The sequence below is a fragment of the Gobius niger genome, assembly GCF_951799975.1.
Source record: "Gobius niger genome assembly, chromosome: 20".
NCBI classification, from domain to species: domain Eukaryota; kingdom Metazoa; phylum Chordata; class Actinopteri; order Gobiiformes; family Gobiidae; genus Gobius; species Gobius niger.
Window position 1 is genome coordinate 18,383,105 of NC_136871.1, and position 21,074 is coordinate 18,404,178.

Sequence of the window (21,074 nt, forward strand, 5' to 3'; positions counted from 1 at the left end):
TATAGTTGGGTAAGGTGACATCATCTCCAATAATAGTGCACCTCTTGACTAGCGCGTTCACTAGAGAGCCCTGAAACGCCGCACAGTTTTAAAATCTGTCAATCACCTTCTGTTGGTTTTGCAAGTCCCTTGTTCATAGCCTCGGATTGGGTTTTTAAATGTCAGCCACTAATGAGCTCCTTCTGCATCGTTCTCTCCCTATTTTCTGCTGGTAGCTGTTGAGACGATATGTGGCGAGACGCAGCTTACTTGTGAGGCTGTTTCCCGCCGATGGATAAATGGGCAGTCAGGCAGGTTGAATCCTTTGGGAGAAGGTTAGCAGCAAAGCACGCCGTGACAAGGAGCGTTAATATTAGAGTTCATCATTTAAAAAGCTGGTTATAGGTTGTGCGTTCTTCATTTGGAAATTTAATGTCATCATTTCTTATTGAAGAGGGGAGCCTGTATAAATGAATGGGCAATTAGCTGTTTTTCCTTTTTTTTTTTATCCAAACATTAAAGCTGTACTTAGTAACTCATGTCCCTAGAGGCCATAAGCGCCACTGCAGTCGTCGTAGGATGTTGCGTTTTTTTACTCATTCATTGTCCGTGAGAGTAAATACTACGCTGACAGAAAAGACAAAGGGAGAGAGACATATTGTACATCCAATTACACAATGGAGATAGTTTTTGTCACTCAAACTTGGCTATAAATACTGTTTAAGTGGCCGCAGTTAGCTTTGCCCGCCAACCTGTTAGCTTCTTTTTCCTGATTCTATTAGTGTGTATTGGTGACTCTGACCCGGTGCAGGGTTTTCTGGCCAGACAGACACCGGGGGGAATGAAAGAACCCCCAATCATCCCATTAACACTTGTATTACCCCCAGAGGGACTACGGAAAGGATTTACTAAGGTAATCAAGTTACTTAGTACTGCTTTAAGGATTGGGAGCACAACATTTCCACAATAATCTTAATTCTGAAAACCTTTTAAAGACTAAAGTGAATATAAATATTTCCTCCTGGTTCAGGTTTGATGATAGCCTGGCTAACACCAGACTAAAATCACAAGTGATATTTAGTCTGGGGACCACCAATTCATTTTCTCGTCGGAGAGGTGTGGTTTATGATCGTCCATAGTCGTTAATTGGGCGATACGCAAAAAGTCTATCATGCGTCTGCACGTAGCCACAGCCAATCGTATCATCGTATGAGATGACGTATGACGTACCCGCTGTAAAACTTTTGAGCTAAACTATTTAGAACAAGGTCTAAAGCTTGATTGAAAAATACTATCGTGTCTGCTGCTGTCATGTTGGATCCGTAAATAAACTTTTTTTTTTATCCGTAAATAAACTACAAGCTTCCGTATATCGAATAGCGCGTCATCGTCTTGCTGTCCCTCCTCGCTCTGTGATTGGTTCCCAAATCCATGCGAAAATTTCGGCCATTGTCCCCAGGCTGTTGTGCAGTTCGAAATGATTCGAGCGCGCACAGCAGCATGGCGTTAGCCAGGTTAGTTTGATGACATAAAAGGGATTGAATGTGTTTTATTATGTAGATCTGTATTTTGATTTATCATCATAGGTAAATTCTAAATTCAATGTCTGACCAGTCCTCAGATATGACACTAGTAATTTCGTCGGATCGATCAAAACTAGACATTTTTGAAAACCTCAGAAAAACAATGTGTCAGTTTGCTCTGATATGTAAAAAAGGTGCAATAATAGCGTTTATATTGGGAGTAAAAAATTGTAGTTTGGCGGAAATTTACGGAATTTGGCAGAACATTCCATTTGGTCGTTCCAATCAAAAAAGTCAATGAAACCCCCTGTCATATGTTTCATGGAGCTGCCATAGCGATGACCAGAACTCCCCTTTTAATCTAATTGAAAAAGTGTATCATTGCACAATTTTACCAAATGTCAAGGGCAAATGGAAATATTGTTTTTCTCATTGCTTCACCTTATTCCGCCCCGCCCACTTTTGCCACTCTTTGCTGTGTCTCAGCACTTCCGTTGTCCAGACACTTCCGGTCGAGCGCGAAGCCCATTCATTTAAACGGAGAACCAGGGAAAATTGTTTTCAGACTCGCCACGAAAATCCCACAACAGTGGGAATCGAAACATAGTGAACCGGACGATATGCTCTTCAAAAGGTTATAATGCCATGTGAATCTGCCCTATTAACGTGACAGTTCAAATTGTGTGGGAACATTTGACGTGAAAGTGAGTGGCCATGACAGTGATAGGACGGCGGCTTGTCTGTGATCTTTGACTCTGGGGGTCTTGGGAACTGTCCAATCAGGCCTGGTCTCTCACCTTGAGGAGAAGCAGCTCGAGCGACCTTGTGTCTCTCACACGTAGGGTGCGGCTGTCCGCTGTGAATCCAGATGAGCTGTAGGACGCGCTGTATGCCCTCCTCCAAGGTCATTCCGCCTGAGAGCATCGGAGCTTACTATTAGCAATAAGCAAGATGCTGTTGCCACGCTTGATTATCTTAGTGCTGTGAGAAAGTGCGCAATGACCTTCAGGCACTGGACCGGGGAGCTGACTTTATCTTATTGTACTGCAACTCTAGGAATACTCTTGATGTTCCGTGAATCAGTTTCATTTTTGTATTTGTTTCTTCAAATTCATTGTATTTGTCTGGCACTACGCCCTTTCTGATTGGCTTTCAACATCTCGTTTTTGTCAAGTGCAAACCAGGACAGTGTTCGAAGGGGAAAATGGTCACCACTAACTCTGGACAACCAAATGGTGCAGTGAGATGCCGTAAAACTGCATTTAGCTCCGGCAAATGCTCATCTTCTGCTGAATGTCGTATTGTTAAGTCCCTCTCTGATGGCGTAACCTCGGGAGCAACTCTAATCTTCGCCCCTGTCACCTTGATGCCTTCAATACTTTAATTAGTCTGCGCGCTACATCAAGCCACCACTCGTCCAATCAGCAGTCCCTTCCGCCGGCAATCTCTCCATCGCCACGAGAGGCTTTTCATTAGGCTAGCCTGTGGCACACTATCACTCACACCCCCCACCTCTCCCCCAGTCTCTCTCCCTCTCCCTCTCTCTCCCCCTATCACCTCTCTTCTCCATTTCCCGCCGCTCTCCCATCCCTCCATCGCCATCATCAAGGGTCCCTCGAGTGAGCCACTGAGTGAGTTGTTAGTGAGGGTTTGGGGCCTTTTCTTCGCCGCTGTGTGAAAGCCAAGATTAGAGATCGGGTTGATGCGCAACACAAGGGAGCAGTCAGGATAAGAACAAGTCGCAGCTAATCTGTCAACTATTCTCTGCGCTCTCGCTTACGTATTTGTGAGGAGCTGAGAGGCTGCGACAAACAGGACATATTTGAATATTTGAACAAGATATATTATGAACACGATTAGGGGGAAATGGCGTCATGAAATATTTGTTATCTTGCTCTCAGCTTTCAACTTGCGGCTCTGACCTTTGCATCCTAGATGTTCACTCTCCCAAAGGCACAGACCATCAGTCCAACTTAGCTAAAAGTCACTTCCCAACAGCTTTATTCCATCACATAATGGCATTATGTTAACTTGTCATAAAGTGGTGCCTCCCTTCCAGGAATTCTTTTTTTACGAGCCTGGACTTTACTGCCCTCGCCTCTACGCTCCATTTCTCTTTCATTAATGTGGAATTTCCGAATTCCCATCAGCTCCAATTGAACAATGTGTGCCAATTAAGGTCAGCACACATTACATCCACTGCAGCGGTGAGGATGTACTGTTCTCCACTCACATATTGACCACATGGCTCAGACCTTAGGCTAATGAAGACAGCAGAGATTTACAGCAAAACAAGCAGACGTCATCTCTCTTCATTATGAAGATCATAAACAGGCTCATGCACACAGTGTGTGGGCTTTGATTTGGGTGAAACCCAACCTGAAGTACTACTACAGTAAATGTACCATGGTTGTTAAGACAATGTAAACAAAGTAGGTACAGGTAATTGTCAGCAAACTAAATACACACAGGAAGAGCAGTGTGTTGACATGTAAACATACCACACAAAGTTATTGGGGCTCTCAATAAAGTAAACAAATAATATTTGTAGCATGTGCTGACAAAGACAGTTCTTCCCTGACTGCAAAACTGTAACTGAATCTCATTTTCTTGTCTTTTTACATTCCTTTGAAGAATTTGGCTGAGGCAACAATAACCTCCTTTCTTCTGCCTACTCCTTTTGGACATTGTTGCTTTCTTTATATTTTCTCCAGCCATTGCTGAACATTGTGGAAATAACTGTTCAAATAAAAATCTCATAATGGAAAAAAAAAATCACAGAATTTATTTATATGCTGCAAATTATAGTTAAGTTGCATCATAATTTGCCATTAACAGGAAAGATACGTATAAATGGCAGTAAAAGATGTCATTCATATTAACTGTTTATGAGCATGGGCAGTATTATAAAATGCTGGAAAATATATATTTTTTTGCTGCTACCTTTTTGCACATCTGCACCAACCCAAGGGCATTAGGAATTTATGAAATCTATAGACTCATTGATTTCCGACAGAGGTGCCTATTTCTCAGGTCCATTGTTGGACATACAAAGCATTCAGTTCAATGGCCAGGGCTATTCATGCAACATTTCAGTCAGGTAATATGGTTAGGCATTGTCTGCAGCAAAGAATATATATAAAAATAGCCGTTCATTTATGCCCCATCAGGGCAGTGACACCTCTGAATAAAATAGAAAAAAAAGCTTTGTGTGAGTGAGCGGCAAGCGCACTGCAGGACCCGTGCATTAAGGCCAATATTTCTACGAAGTGTGTGGCACTAAAGTGAGAGGGCGACACATGACACACCGTCTTTCAACCTAGAATATTTGATTAACACATGTGCATGTTTTTTTTTATGTGGTGTTGCTTGGGGTCCCAAGAGGAACAAGTGGCAAGGGCAGTGAGTGTTATCTAGGATGATGCTTTCACACTCTATACATTAAGACATAGACATACTGCTGAAAGATAAATCAATCGCATCGAAGTTACGGTTACTATGGTTACAATATGAACATGAACGCCGTCTAGGTAATATGATGTCATTGCAAACTAGAAAACAACAGCCTCAACGGACCTGATCTCAACAGTGCCGTACTAGCCTTAGATAGGACTGAACCAGGTGTACAAAGGGACCACAGCCTTTAAGTAGTAACTAAATTAGAATAAAACTTGAAGTGGAGAGGAGTCAACAGTAACAGTTTCAGAACATGTGATTCCGGTGTTACTTTAGCAGCTTCTATTTCTTTTCAAAATCGGCAAACAGGTCAGGAAAATCACAATTATCTTCCTATCCTTCCACCCTAGACCATAATGAACACAGTGGGACTGGTGGGAGCCGCAGCCGGTCGGTAGCCAATGTTTTCTGGCCTCTCCTCTCTTCTGTCTCGTGAATATTTCAGCACACCTGAGCAGAATTACATTTGCCTTTGGAGCGTGGAGATATCGCTACAAGCTCCCCAACCGACCTCCTTAAATTCCCAATTACTACTCAAGTTTATTTTTAGATGCCTCACCTCCTCTGGCCTTAGTTTGCCGCAAACTTACCAAAAAGTATCGTGAAAGGCATCTCTTACCAATATTAGCAGCCATCTTGATTTTAATGAGTGACTTTCTAGTTTTTTCTTGCCTCATTCTGGATGAAAAGTGAAACCTTAGCTTTTAATTGTTTACGCACAGACTACATACTCCAACCTAAATGCTGGAATTTAGGATAATTAAAGCATGCAGTGCAGTTTCTTTCCTGTTAATAGTCAAAGCATTAAAACAAAGAGAGAAAAAAATCCTTGCTAAGGTTTTTCTTTCCACTTCGCTTTGCCAAGAATTCGATGACATGTTCACTTTGTTCGAAACCATCGCGGTTCTCACCCCATCAACAAAATGACTGCTGAAAAAGTATAGTGTGAGATAATTAGCCTCTAAATTGAAGTTACAGTCCACTGCTCTGCCGTTAATCCACCCTTCAATGTGGTTCGTTCTTAGACCCCTTTAACTTAATGCACTTTTCTTTTTTTTCCTTTTATGGAATAGTTTTCTGCGACATTGTTTGGAAATATCTGCTCCGAGGACCGCGTGTGTCTAAAGCAGCTGGGACAAAGGAAACCCAGGGGAAACCAGTTAAGTCGGTCTGTTCTGGTGGAGACGCCGTAATCTGAAGTGGGTGCAGCTGTGAGAGTAGTCCTTGTTGTCAGTTTGAGCACATCTGAGCCATAGCTTTACAGTGCGCATGGGCTTCTCTTCCCAGGAGCCACAGTGGGCAGCTGTTTCTCCCCATCCACTTCGGTGCTGGCCTGTGTACCTGTTGGCTGCGTGATGCTCTCCGGGGGAATCTTCCTAGCCGCTGGCAATGGGCCCATTAAACAAACAGCAGAGTGAGAGAGAAATAACAAACATGCATCTATTAGGACGAGATGGGAGCCCAATCCCAGTCCGCAAATGAACAAATTTAACAGCGATTGGATGGAAATAGAGAAAAGGATGTGTTTTCAATAAGACTCTCAATAGAGTCACAGATTCAGCCACCGATTCTGGTGCTAAATTGCGAGTCATTGCATGAGCGCTTCTGGAAGAACAACCACATATTAAGTTATAATGGATAAGTGACAGATGCCCACTGTTACTTTTTGAGAGACACAACTCTAACTGCACTTGCTTTTCGCTCCACTTCAGTACTGTTGTTTTTTTTGCACATGTTTATTGGTTTATTTGGTAGGGACAGTGCATGTTAATGAACAAGCCACACCAGATTGTAGCCTACGCAGACACAGGGAGAGCATGCAAACTCCACACAGAAAGGCCCTGTCCAGGTGGGAATCAAGGCCGGCCCATCTAGCTGTGAAGCACGAGCACTAACAGCTGTACAACACCCTTTGCACCGTACCGTGCAATCCTTAAATGACCCCCTAAGTGTCCCATCTGCTAAAGTCTGCAAAAAGTCTTCAGTGAGGGTTTGTACTGTTGGCCGGGTCGCGATGATGCCTAAAACATTTTTTTTTTTTTTTTTGAGGAATAAGAATTCTAGCATAAGCCACATCCAAACATGTAGCATCAAAAACTAGAAACATAGACATTTGTGCAACCCAAGCACACTTTCAACCATTTGATAAAACAATAAAAATCTTTTATGAAAACTGTATACCAATGAAATTAGGGAGATAGCGTTTGCAACGCGGCAGCAGTGTAAACCTCCCAATAAACTCTTATGTAATACAAAGGATTTTAAAGCTCTCCTATTGTTGCGTCTGGATTATATCTCATCACTGCTGTGTCGGCTGCAGCACAGTCTGTACAGGGCCTTTTGATTATGTCTCTATTGTGTGGGGGCATGGAGGGAAATGACATTTTCACAGTAGAAAAGGTTACTTTGGTTATGTTTCCTCTCCTGTGGAGTGCTAGAGTATAAGCAGTGTTTTGTTGTTAGACTCAACATCATTACACACATTAGTCTGATCTCAAATCATTATTTTCAGTTGTGGAGCTTTCGAAACTTGCCTTATTTGCCATCTGTTTGCCATTTTCAATGTTATTTTAAACTCACAGTGTAGATACCTATGCTTAGAAGTGTTAAATCCTGCTATAAAAATGTTGGTCTCAGGTTATTCATGTTCCTTTAATGAGGATGCACTCGGCTTTTCACTTGAAGGACACAATATAACATCAAATTATCATTATCACAAGATTAGGTGATATTGCAAGAAGTTGCAAAGCCACTGAGGTGTTCCCATCTGACTGAGATCCACATTTTTTTGTTAACAGCCTAAAACAGAACAAAATTGTGGAAACCACAAAATATGAAAAAGCTCAGTTTTAGTCATGTCGGTCCTGATTTTGTTAAGTGTGAAGTTGTTAAGTTAAGTTAAGTTATACTTTAGGGAAATTTGTTCTCTGCATTTGACCCATCGTCAATGCTGCTGGGGCGACCTGTTGGAGCAGTGAGCAGGCAGTGTAGGCTGGTGCTCGGGGACCCATCTCCAGATGTGAAGCCAGGCTAATGGAGGATTAACATATTGTACATGTTTTTAGTGGTATGGGATACCGGAGTACCTGGAGGAAACATGCAAGCTCCACACAGAAAGGCCCCGTCTAGATGGGAATCGAACCCAGGACCTTCTTACTGTGAAGCACAAGCACTGTTGTAAAATATCAAAATAATGTTTGTGTGATTTTCTTATTACTTACAGCCCGAGCTTCTTTGTAAATTTCTGTATATTCTCCAGAACATAATAAAGCATGCATAAAATTGCAAGCGTAAAGTTGTCCGAAGTTTGGGGTGCACCTTGAAAGTGCTGGGTCCTGTTGAAGGTGTTTGGTGCGATATTATTATGTAAATGCTCAGGGTTTCCTCTGTTATTACACACTGACCTCTTCTTTCTGCAGCCACAGCACTATTAGGGCTCACTACAAAGTGCTGATGGCAGGTGGACCTTATTGACTCTAACACCTGACTGTTAGTCCACACACTGTATTACTCACCAAGTCCCTGAAGGAGCTGCCACAGACACTTGTAGGCGTTTAATTACAGCCTTGCACAAGGCCATGGTTAGAAGAAAAAAAATGCCATGGTGATCAATATAGAAGTTCACTTCTGAGACAATTAAGTCTGTGTTCAAACATTTTGTTGATTAAATGCTTATTAATATAAATACTTTTGTTTGTTTGTTAAGTAATGGCAGAAAAGGCACATGAATTGGTTCATGTTATGGTCAAGTTATGGAGGTGATTTCTGGCTGCTAGTTTGAAAACCTTATATGTACTGTATATATTGCTCATATTTTTCCAAACCCATAGCGTCAGATTTCAGCCAGTAGTTTACTGTCATATCTTTATTCTTTCAAGCAGTTGGTTGCCATTTTAGGATTTCATTTAATAGAATGAAATCTGTATCCAGTCAGTTGACAGCACCTGATGAAGGATCCTCTGTGGCACACAGTGAAGGGCACAGAGTCCCAGTGTGATCTGCATGATTTAGACGCCACACTGTGAGAATCTTTCCCAAACAGGGGCGTGTTGATCCTTGTGTGCACCTGTGCATGTGAGTTTGTGTGCATGTGTGTTGTGGGGGATCTGACAGAGATAGACGAGGCGCGCTCTCCCGGGCTCCTGCTGCAGTCCGTGGAGGCCCTGACGTGATCTTTGATTAAAGCACTGTGTGGCTGCGGCTTGAGACACCCCCCACCGACATAACGGAGTGATAAAGAGGCAAGCCTGCACATTATAGTGCTGCCATATAGAGCACAGGCTGTACAGAACACCTGTCAAAATGCTACATGCCAATGTTAATCAGTGAGGTGGTTGTAATCGATATGTTCCCTCACAATTGTTTTAAAAAAATAATGTTACAAAATGATCCCATTACAATTTTTGGGATTCAAATGTTTAGCACACAAAATTGTTAAAACTTGTGTCAATGGAGGCACTGCATCAAAAGCAGATGGAGAATACAAAGTGAACTAAAATAGGTGGCAATAATAAATATTTTAGGGCTTTTCAATTAATAATTACTATTATTTAGACAGTAATTAAAAAGGTAAAACATCTATTTCTGGACACTCGAAAGCTATAACCTGTAGAAAACAGATAGCTTTATCATTATGTCATGATGTTTTGTTTTGTTTGTTTAGTTATTTCCTGATGCATTCACTATCACCTTGTTTACAGCATAGAACATTAGACAAGATTTTCTCATGGTCTTAGCATGCATGTATTTCAGAACATCATTTATTTTTAGTTTGTGTGTTTGCTATAATTGTACTTACAATAAACATCTGCATTGCACAGCCAAAGTAAATCGGTGGCATATATTAAACCGTGCTGAAACGACAAACCATGAATGTACATGTACAGGGTTGTGATCAAGAGGGATTGAGGGAATAGTTTTTTACTGTAACCTTTATTTACTAACGTTCACTTTGTTCTACAAATCAAATTTATTACACAAAACCTTATTGCAGAAAAATTTGCATCAAAAGGCTAAACACATTTTTGACGATTGATAAATAAAAGACCACAGCCTTGGTTTATGTATTTTTTATTGTTTTTTGTAAATCGTAGTATTTTGTTTCATTCACAATGTATTGAGAAATCCTGATAACGTTGGTCATGTTTTCTTTTAATGTTGATCTGTATTTCCTGGATGTTGTTGTGTCACAGAGAATAAAACAAATAAAACACAAAGCTGTCCGTCACATTTACAAAGGCCCGTCCAGTGCTGTATCGTGTCATTTCTGTCTGCGACAAAACCTTCTTACGTAACAAATAGGAAACAACCATCACATTTCAACATGATGCAATAGTGTAGTAATTTGGGCTGCTATACATTTCTAATAAAACATAACTGCATTTACAAATCTCTTACATAAGAAGACATTTCCCTTGGATATTTGTGTAAAGAGATGAGTAAGAGAATAGAGCGCTACTCCACGACAGGAAAGGCGTGAGAGAAGGTATAATTTATTGTTTGTAGGAAGCAAACAACAGAGTGTGGCCCCTTATGTAAGCGTGCTATATAAAGATATGGTGTGTCCACACATGTTTGCAAAGAGTTTTCCAGAAGCAGGTCCCCACGTGATAATCATGCTAATTACAGTTTGGCAAGTGCAGCTTCTTTGTTTATCTGCTGGAAATTAGAATATAATTATATTTGTGAGGCCTGCTCGGGCTCACTCCCTCTCACACACTGGTTCATTATTCATGCTGTGTACGGAGCGAGCCTCTTCAAACAAATCACACACTGTAGCTGCACGAACACAGAATTCTTCATTTGATAGGAACCACTTGTCAGGGAGATTTGATTATAGAATTGGAATGACTGATTGCACAGTTGTCTGATATTCAGGAGGATGCATTTTAGTACACAGCGTGCGTTGAAAATCCTCCATTTTGTTGCGCATCCATCTGCAAAAGAATTCAACGTATGATCGCTGTCAAAAGATTGTAAAGTGTTGCACATGTTGCAAAAGTAATTGAACTTTAATTGCACTCCCCTACATAAAGTCACCTTGTAGTTGTAGCACATTCTAAAGTTTCTAAATGGGGTTAAAACTACTCTAAGCTACCCTGTTTTGCCGGACCAGCATTGTTGCATTCCCACATTGCATCGCTAGATGTGCCACACCCGCAAACAGCAGCGAACTTTGTACTGCAGAAGGAGACCGACGCCTCACCCCCACATGCCCCCCGTACCATGTAAACACAAACACGTGTCGACATCGCGAATGTTTAAAGCAGCAGACGCAGCTACAGTTAGCGGCTAACAGTTAAGCGTTATGGCAGAAGATTACAGAAAGATCGTGAACGGACAAACATCTGACCGACCTGCTCTGATGCAGCTGAAATGCTCATGAAATATCAGTTTGTTTAATAATCCAATATCTACAGGGAGCCGCTGTGAGGGTGAGGCATTCAAGGGTTGCGGGAAAAAAAGTTCTGCACTGTAAGCTTGGTTCTACGGAAGTATTATTTTCTCAATGCCAAAAAGAGACGTTCATGAATGTTGCACTTCGGGCAGCTTTAAGATCTGGATGTCTCATGCTCCCTGAACCACTCTTTCACAGTTTGAGCCCGTTGAATCCTGGCATTGTCATCTTGGAATATGCCCGTGCCAGCAGGGCAGAAGAAATCCACTGATAGAATAACTTTGCGTTGCTTTTGAACTTTGTCAAGTTCAAAAGGACCTGTTCAATTCAAATTGGTTAAGAGTGAGCTAAACAACACATTCAGTGAAAATGAATATTCTTGTGCACATCTTGTTGTGTGCTTTACTAGGAGAAGTCAGCTCGCTTTACTTAAAATGGGTCACGGCTGGATGTGGACGTAATTGTCCTCCATTGGCACAGGTGTCCTTGTGTGGAGAATACAGTGTGTGTCTCTATTATGCGGGGCCAGCTCATGTGTCCTTCAGATTTAATACTGCCATAACTGCAGCACACTGGCCTGAGACTCTTGCATAGAATATCCTGGAAACAAGGTGCACACAAGCATCAGCACTTCCGGTGAATTAATGTCGAAATGTGTATTTATACTTAAGGGCATACTTCAGTGAGGAAGGCCTTGAATGCGACTGTGACACAGCCATCCCCATTCACCCACAACCACTCAACCAGCACTGTGTTGAATGAGCTCAAAAAGGAGAAAATCGCACTTTAGTTTCTGGCAGCTTCTCCATCCCCTGGCCTCCTGATCAATTATTTACAGCATTTCCGGCCTGAGAACCGAAAATGAAGATGCAACTGTCTCTCTTTACAGCATCAATGTAAACATTTCACGTTTGCTGTGCTATAGAATCATTAATACAACATGTAACAAGAATACAATATGGTCTGTCCCCTTTCAGGATAAATTTAACTTATCATAAGATATCTTCGGATTCTTCTGTTTATCATCACCTGCTACAATAAACTGAAGCTCTTTTATAACCTATTTATAAGCTTGTTATAAAAAGGTTTTACAAAGCGCCACCAGGATTATTCCAGCCTCCAGCAGTGATTTGCAATTATATTTTCTCCATACAATGAATCCTGCCCATCTGCAGTGCTTGAACTGCACCGATTAATTCAAACAGGTATAGCGCACAAACTGCAGCAGAGCCGTGCACAGCGGGTGAGCCAAACTTCCACTGAGGAAATTGTGCACATTTGGTCTCAGCAGCCCCAGTGTTAATAGGCGAGTCCCAGCTCTGAAATGTGAGCGTTTCAGAACAGGGAGCCGTCAGGAAAATAAAATGACGGTTTACCTGATCAAATACAGTCAAATCTAATCTGCTTTCCTCGCAAATCCTCTCCAGTTTTGCCTTGCGTTCTCATTTAAACGTGACCTCGAAGTTGCCGTTTATTACTCATCTGAAATGAGATGAGCTCATGTCATTTCTGTTCTTGTGCAGGCTCCGCAGCTTGGGACTCTGATGGGGGTGTACCTGCCCTGTATCCAGAACATCTTTGGGGTTATCCTGTTTCTCAGGATGACCTGGCTTGTGGGCATCGGAGGAGTCGTCGGGACCTTCATCATCGTCTTCATGTGCTGCTCCACAGTAAGTGCACTTTTAAGATGTTAAACAGATGTACATATTCAGCATTACAGTGACATAGTTATAGTTTTACTGAAAGGGTTTGGCTGAGGAGGTAAGTGTTTAGAAATAAGTGCATGGCGTGCTTTTCTATAGTTCAGTTTGTATTGGAACAGTACCAGGTGCAGACTGGCCATACTGTATGTCCATTCTGGAAGAGCATAGAAGGGCCACTGGCTCTAGGGCCACTGGTCCGGCCTCTCCATTTTCTCCTTAACCTTTCACCCCCCGCCTTAACCGAGCTTTACCCAAATCTAAAAGCTTAAAAGAAAAGCATCAATTTAGCGGCGTAAACGAGGATGAAAACGGAACAAAACTGCGCCGGAAAAGCAACGAAAAAGTGACAATAAAATGTGGCTAAAACATGACAAAAAGCAAAGAAAAAAGCGACAAAAAATGACACAAAAATGACAAAAATGCAATGAAAAAGTGATCAAGAAACGTGACAAAAAGTAAACACTTTTGCAGTTCTTAGCTTTCAAATGAGCATTACACTCTTAGATTTGGGTAAACTGAAGAAAATGCCCCACCCGGTTAAGGCGGGTGGTAAGAGATTAAAATATGTCTTTGTGGAAGTGCGTTTTTACACAAATTTGGGCCAGGCTGGTCCAGGGTCGTTTTTCAGTCCCAGTCCGCCCCTGAACAGAACATCTTTTCATCTATTCTAACAGCACTTCATGTAATACAGAAAATAAATCCCTTTTATGTATTCATGTTAATCTGTGCCCTCTGTTTAACCTTGGCACAAAAAAAAAATTATTGCAATAAAAATCTGAAAACGACTGGTTGTTTTTCAGAAATATGCTGGACTTTAGTTCAGCAGAACTGATCCTGGTCAGGGCTGTGTACCGTTTTTCCCGATACCGGTACTTTAACGATTTTTGGTTTTCTATACCGATAACTGAACGATAGCTTTTGTGATGACTATCTTAAAATATCTGTCATCTCGAACCAGAAAACAGAACAATAATGTGTGAAATATATGCAAATTTGCAATATAGGGTTCATCTGCTATGACAAGAATGGAGAATAGTTTGGGGGAAAATTGTGAGAAATTGTGGCAAAAAATGATAGGAAATACAGGAAATATTAGGAATTAACAGAATCAACAAAAATGAGGAGAATAATGGAAAAACGAAAATAAACTGGGGGCAAAATGGGGCAAAAAACAACCAAATCACTTCCTTTAATGCTGTTCCTTGACCAACAGCATCAAAACCCGGACTCTTAAGATTTTTTTCGGTACCTGCTTTTGATGCTCTCCCGATACCGGCAGTACCTAAACCTTTTTTGCGATCGCATACTGGTATCGACTACTGGTACCTAATCCTGGTCTGGGAGAAATGCTAGAAAGGCATACAAAGAACAAAATAGAGGATGTTCCTGTTTAGATACATTGTCATTAATGGCTCTAAACTGTGTCAGGGTGACTCTCGCGCAAAAGTGACCCATTGTCTCTTCCTCAAACACCGTCCCGCCTTTGTCCCTTTATCTTCCTGTAGGCTATTACATTCGCGTGACTGATGGAACGCTCTTGCTTGATGTCAGTACACATATGTTGCTTTCGTGTGACATACTTCAGTGTAAAGTTGGACACTGAAATATGTGAAATATATTCTGGGGTGGTATCGATTTGGCCTCTGACGATGAAAATGCACCTGTTTTATGGGGCATATCTTTGTAAATGGTCATTCCACATTAAATCCAAACGTGCATGTTAATTGTCTTGTCTTGTCTGTCGTTGACGAAACATTTATTTTCACTATAGTAATTTTCGTGTTATCATTAGTTTATTTCAGTTCAGTGAGCTCTATTTTCCATTAGACTGTACATGAAGCACCATACATACACCATATCCAAAAATATATCAGTGGTGCATACCGGCACCGGCCAATCAAAATCCCCCAAAAAACGGCATCGGCCTCAGAAAAACCCACATTAGTCGACCTCTTTTAGATATATTTTTATGATTTAAACCTTTAGTGTAATACAAAATGATTTGAAAGATAAAAAAAACAAACAAACATTGTATAAAATATCGGCCAATATATCAGCCACGCTAACCCCTTTCATATCGGTATCGGACTCTAAAAATCCATATTGGTCGGGCCCGACTCAAAATCATGGTGCAAAAAGACAATTAGTTAATGCTGCAGAATATGTTGTATAGTTCAACATTTGTTGGGTTTCTGGTTGGTTATTTCTTTCAATAACAAGCTAACATAGAAACCATTGGGAAAAAGTGCAAACTCCATTAGCTGCCAGGTCACTGCTGGTAACTGAATACGTCGAACCCGCTGCAGCTCTGAAATGCTATTATGTGAACACTAACACCAGTATTATGTATTTCAAAATCTTTATTGGTTTAGCAAAATGTGATGCACCAGGTACAAGGTCTTAGTGGTTTTGACGACACACTCGCTCTATAGACCCCTCTATGTGATATCACATTGCAAACGTTGTTAATGCAGCCTATATACTCAGTACATTGTTCACACAGAGGCAAGTCAGTAAGTGCTTTTTTTGTCATTATACAATTGTACAACGAAATTACGTAAATCATATGTTGGGTTAGCCTTGAGCCGCTGCGACTCTGCGTGCCGCCTCTGTCGGCCAACCTTTCCTCTCCCTCCTGCGCACCTCCTTCTCTCGCTCCTTCTCATCTTCATCTTTGTCCTCCTCCCCTGACTCTGACGCCATTCTTAACCTGAGGGTCGCCTGTGACACTCCACCTTGCAGTTGAGCCAGGACTCAGTGAATCCCAAAACACGACAGTTTTTCACCATCTTCTGAGAAGAGCATAGCGGACGAATATAATCCATCTTATTCTCCAGTGAACGTAGGTGGTTCTGTCGTAAAAGCGTGACAGTGGCCCATGTGAACAACCCTTTGTATCTGAAAACGGCAAACGTGGCGCCGTATTACATTTTGAATTGAGTGTTTCAGGCAAAGGTACTATTCGTTGTATAGAGTATGTCATCTCCACACTGTTGTATGTTGGTTCATGTGAGTGTTTGTGCAGCCTAGATTCTTCCCCCCCTCACAGGGTATTTATAGAACAGCCCTCTCCAAATCCACGCTAAAACACACTGTGTCAGAGATAAGGCAGTGTGCTTAAAGATTCTAGCTGTAATTAAGTTGGAACCACAGATGGGAAGATTTGCATGCATCTCAAAAAGTGGCCTAAAGATATGCCTTTACAGTATGAAGATGAGAGTAAAGAGCCAGATAGACTGACCACAAATGTAGCACATTACAAAATACTGTATGTCTATGACACTACGCCCTGATTCACTCCATCTTTTAAAGCTGCACCCGTGGCAGGAACGTGCTTTACTTCACGTGAATAATTGAGTTGTGCGGGAGGGACTTGGGAGAGCCAAAAACTAGCAGCCAACTCTTCATGCTTTACATGCTTTTACTACCTCTGACTTTCATGGCTTGAAATTATGAATTAGGAAATGGGTACAGCAGCTTTAGGAACTTGGTTTCATTTTGGGGATGCGAGCAACACGGCAGCCCTATCCTGCATGCCTTCCCTATTTATCCTCCTGCGGTCCAGTGGGTTTACTGAGGCATTAATCATCGATCAAAGAACCTTGTCACGAGAGTCCTATTATCAAATGAGTGAACTTATAGGAAATAGGAAGTCCTAATTCATGCATGTCCCGAAATAAACAAGTATATTGTGAACATAATTTGTTTTAGCTGCAGAAATAGCAGGAGGCGCAGTGCGGTATGCGGGTGCTCGGTGACACCTGTACACGGTGATGCAGGGTTGGCAGCCGCTCAAACCCACACAGAAAGTGACAGTGCTACACATGTTCAAACATATACTCTTCCTCCCCGCTCCACACGCTTCATTTTGTCACTCTATTTCGGTCCGCTGGCCTGGCACACACACAACCCCCCGCCCAACACACACACGCACACACTCTTTTATCAGCCACAGTGAGCTCATTGCAAGGTCCCGGGGCGATAAGCCTGAGCGTGAAACCCCCAGCTCTCCCTCTCTCCTCCTGAGCTTCTTACGTAACACACACATACACCTAAGAGCCCGAAGGGGTCTGAGGGTGCACCCCCACTCACACGCACACACACGTCCCACTGCATACATGCACAGGGATGTTTCCTCAGTCACATCAGCAGGGAGCAACAAGCGAGGGAAGCTCTGCAATAAGCATGTTTGAGCTTCTCTGGCCTGGGGCGGATTATGGGCAATGTTACGAGATGTGTGCAGAACTGCGGATTGAAGATGCAGATGGGAGATATTTACCAATTGAGGAAACTTTGACAAGTCCTGCTTTATCAATTATTTAAAAAAATGTATTAGAGTATTTTGTACCGGTACCGTCTATACCGGTGCGCCAGATTCTTTTGAATAGAGTAGAATATTATTACTGAGAACACGTGGGATTTTTGGTTCAATAAGAGGGCCGTGTCACTCTGGACTTTGGTAATGGCTGCCGTGAAGTATTTGCCCAACAAGTGGTTCTGCTGTGGATAGTCCTTATCTATTCACTTAAATGTGTAATTATTAGAGATCCGATCCAGCATTTTTGCTACCAATACCAATATTAGGTTTTGAGCATCTGCCGATGCCCGATATTTACCGATACCAAATGACTTTCAATCATTCATCAATAACGTCATATTTCATTGTGTATTGCAGATCAATTATCAATTATATCTATTGATAAACCCTTGGATAAACCTTTAACAAGGATGACTGGACTTTTCTACACCAAATATCCATGGGTATATGACAGGCTTTAGGTAACATTATAAACAACTCACACAGTCCTTAATTTGTAAATTTGTATTTTCAGGAACACTTTTGGTCTGATGTGATGGATTGGGGGAACAGGCCAAAACATTTGCCAGAACACTCTCATTAGACACCATTATATCAAATAAATTTTTTGCCGGATCCTCTAAAATATTTCCTGGATCCTTTACCCTGAAAGAAATTTAATTGGGGGAATGCGTTCCCCCAAACGGGGGATCAAATTAAGCACTGAACTCACATGAAGTGATCTGATCATTACAAATATGTTAGATCAGCTATTTCTTAAACTAAAATACAAACACTTGATTAGTTTCCGTTAGCATTAGCATGCTAACACTAGCTTTAACATACTGATGCTAACCGCGTCATTTTACGCAGAAATCAAAAATACGTTTGCCAAGGTTAAACTTACTTAGCGATTGAATTCTCCTGGTTCTTTCCAATGATATGATCATAGCATGCCCATATTCACTTAGATTAAGGTGGTAAAAGTTGTGTTTTTAAGGTGTTGAGAGCCAAAACTGGCATCGGTTGAGTATCAGATATTTATAGCCGATACCCGCTATCATATTTTTTTCAGTATCGACTCCAATATCCGATACCAGTATCGGATCGATGCATCCCTAATCATTATTAACCACAACCCTAACCTTATGTTTAATTAGACACTTAGTCACACCTCAAAAATGACATAATTCTGGATAACAGTCTTTTATGCCTAGAACTGTGTGCCTTTTTCTTTTTTTGTAACAAGATGCTCAATCACAGCTGTCAGCCCGTCTGAAGCTGCCGACCACTTAACACCGTTATTTCTCCATCACATCGTGCTTTGACAGAACATAAACGAGATGCCCGGCTCTTTTCTGGAAACCATTACATTTTGACTAATGCTCCTGTGTGTGTGTATTACAGCTCTGACACATTACCGCAGTAAGAACGAAGCAATACGCAGCGGCTGCCTTTCAGAAGAGTGCGCAGACAGCATTCTCCACGCTTTACACCAACATGCTTATAAATGTATTTTTAGAACAGATAATAAATGCAGCCTTGTCATAGTGATGAAATGAGCTTTAATATTAGGGGAGGGGAAGTCGTCTGTTGTTTGGTGTTCATCATTACCTCCAGGTCTTCGATCTTGGGGCTGAGAAAAGCAAAGCGTGGTCTGCCCTCTGTCGTGACTCATTTAAATGCTAAGAATGCTCATCTCTCATTCATCGCTCTCCATTTTTCTCATCACAGCCTTTTTTTTTTCATTTGGTGGACTCATTATTTTCTCTTTCAACCTCCTCTGCCTTCTCCTACGTTTGGATTTCTGTTCTGCTGCACGGTCGCTGTCATCTCGCCCTGCAGGATGTTGCAGTTTATTTTACTTTGTAACATTTTTACCCTCATTTTAAGTTAAGTTGCCGTGCTCTCCTTCACCTGACACTTTTGCCGCCTGCGCCACTGTGTCCGTAGGGATTTCTATGTGATAAACAGCGGACTGAAAATAGGCTTGTGGTGGGCTCGTATATTGTGCGTGAATAAATGAAGTTGTACTTGACAAAGGTATTCTGCGCTCGTGTAATGAAGCATTTCTAATGAAATGCGCTCTCAGCTGTGCCACAGAACTTGGGGCCTGTCAAAAGCAATTTCCACTTGAAACCAAGGTCAAAGAAAGGCCAAGCGGGACTTTGTGGATTTGAGAGGAAAGAGACCAAAAGTGTCAGTCATTTCAAGAGAGAAAATAGAATTGTGACGTTAGCCCAAGTCAAATATAACTTTCAATAGAACACACTTCTATAACTTTGGTCTTGCTGCCCGTGTGAGTTTTTTTAAAGAACATAAATCTAAAAATAATAGCATTCACAAAAAGGGAGTCCAGGGATATGTCGGGTCTATTCACTATAGCTTTTGAATTTGAATTGAGAGTTAAACAACTAATAATCTTGTATTTTGAAAAAACGCTGCTTCATGATTTTGTGCATATTTATGGTAATTTCCCCGGGGCAGACTCTGAGCCTTTAGATTTAGTCGTGAAAAAAAATAGGGATTTCTTGGGCAGCTGGGAATTACTGTAGCAATATGCAGCATTACAGAACCATTCCACTTTGAAACAGAATTTAGGAGACGAGCTTCAAAAACACCACAATGTACACCACTAACATGACGACTGGGTGTCTTGTTTTAATCACCTCAAAAGTTTAAATGGAGCAACATACAGAGCATCGTAGCTGTTGTGTGTCGCTCGGTGGCTCAAATAAAAAAGACCGATGAACGCTTGCCTGGTCTGGTTCCCCCTGTCGTTGAACTTCCGTAGAACAGCCCAGGTGTGACACGCCGTGCACAGCCGAGTGTCCCAGATTTCCTGCCCTCAGAGCTTTCACCTACAGTGGAGTGTCTGCTCATGTGCATTGTCCTACCTGCAGCAAAAGAGCCAGATCAGTATTCACCAGCAATGTCACATGACCCCAAAAACACAATAACAGAAATAGAGCAAAGTGTGTCAAGGTAACTTTCCCAAAATATAAGTCTTTTAGAGACTCAAGGTAGCATTGTGCATTTTGATTTTTTGATGCCATTTGGTTTCTGTTTAGCCTTGATGTCAGTATTAATGTTTTGCTTTTTCCTTTGATTCTCTTTTGTGTAGTCAGCATTGCAATAACCAATTTTCAAGAAACCGTTGAAATATATTTTCAAGTAACTTCCTTTGCATTTAAATCAAATTTAACCTCTCAATTGCTTGAATGGGCGGCACGGTGGTTGGATCCTCACCCAGACGGGGATTTGGAGTTCACATGTTCTCCTCATGTTGGTATATGTTTCCTCGGGTGCTCGAGTTTCCCCTACCACTAAAAACATGTACAATAGTCCATGATGGTGGTGGTCTGAGGAGGTCAGAGCAGATGTGAGCAGCTGTGCTTCTATCAGTCTACCAGGGGAAACGGTGGCAACCGTGAATGAATAAAAATCCCCAACCCTTTGTGAAGAACTTTGGGTAACTCGTGTCATGTGAAAAGCGCTATACAAATAAGCTCTAATGTTTTTATATTGAAAGTTGGCACTGGATGATTGACAAGCACAGCTTTGTACATTTTGGAAAGTCTGTATTTCTTTTTAAAATGCACTATTGTACTATATACACTGGGATTTTTTGAATACTTAAAATCGAACCATGTGTAACTTGTTTACACAAGCTTTTATGCGAGCCATGTGTCAGCGACACCCTTTTCATCCTCCATCAT

At 41.6% G+C, this 21,074-nt stretch overlaps 1 protein-coding gene across 4 annotated transcripts in view; it reads left to right on the forward strand.

Annotated features, from left to right (window-relative positions):
• slc12a5a (solute carrier family 12 member 5a) overlaps positions 1 to 21,074 on the forward strand; it is a 147,521-nt gene that overhangs the window by 100,704 nt on the left and 25,743 nt on the right. For all 4 annotated transcript variants that reach the window (XM_079578327.1, XM_079578328.1, XM_079578329.1 and 1 more), the window contains exon 4: positions 12,879 to 13,025. In XM_079578327.1, the coding sequence (XP_079434453.1) occupies positions 12,879 to 13,025 (147 nt within the window). The remainder of the gene's footprint in view (positions 1 to 12,878; positions 13,026 to 21,074) is intronic.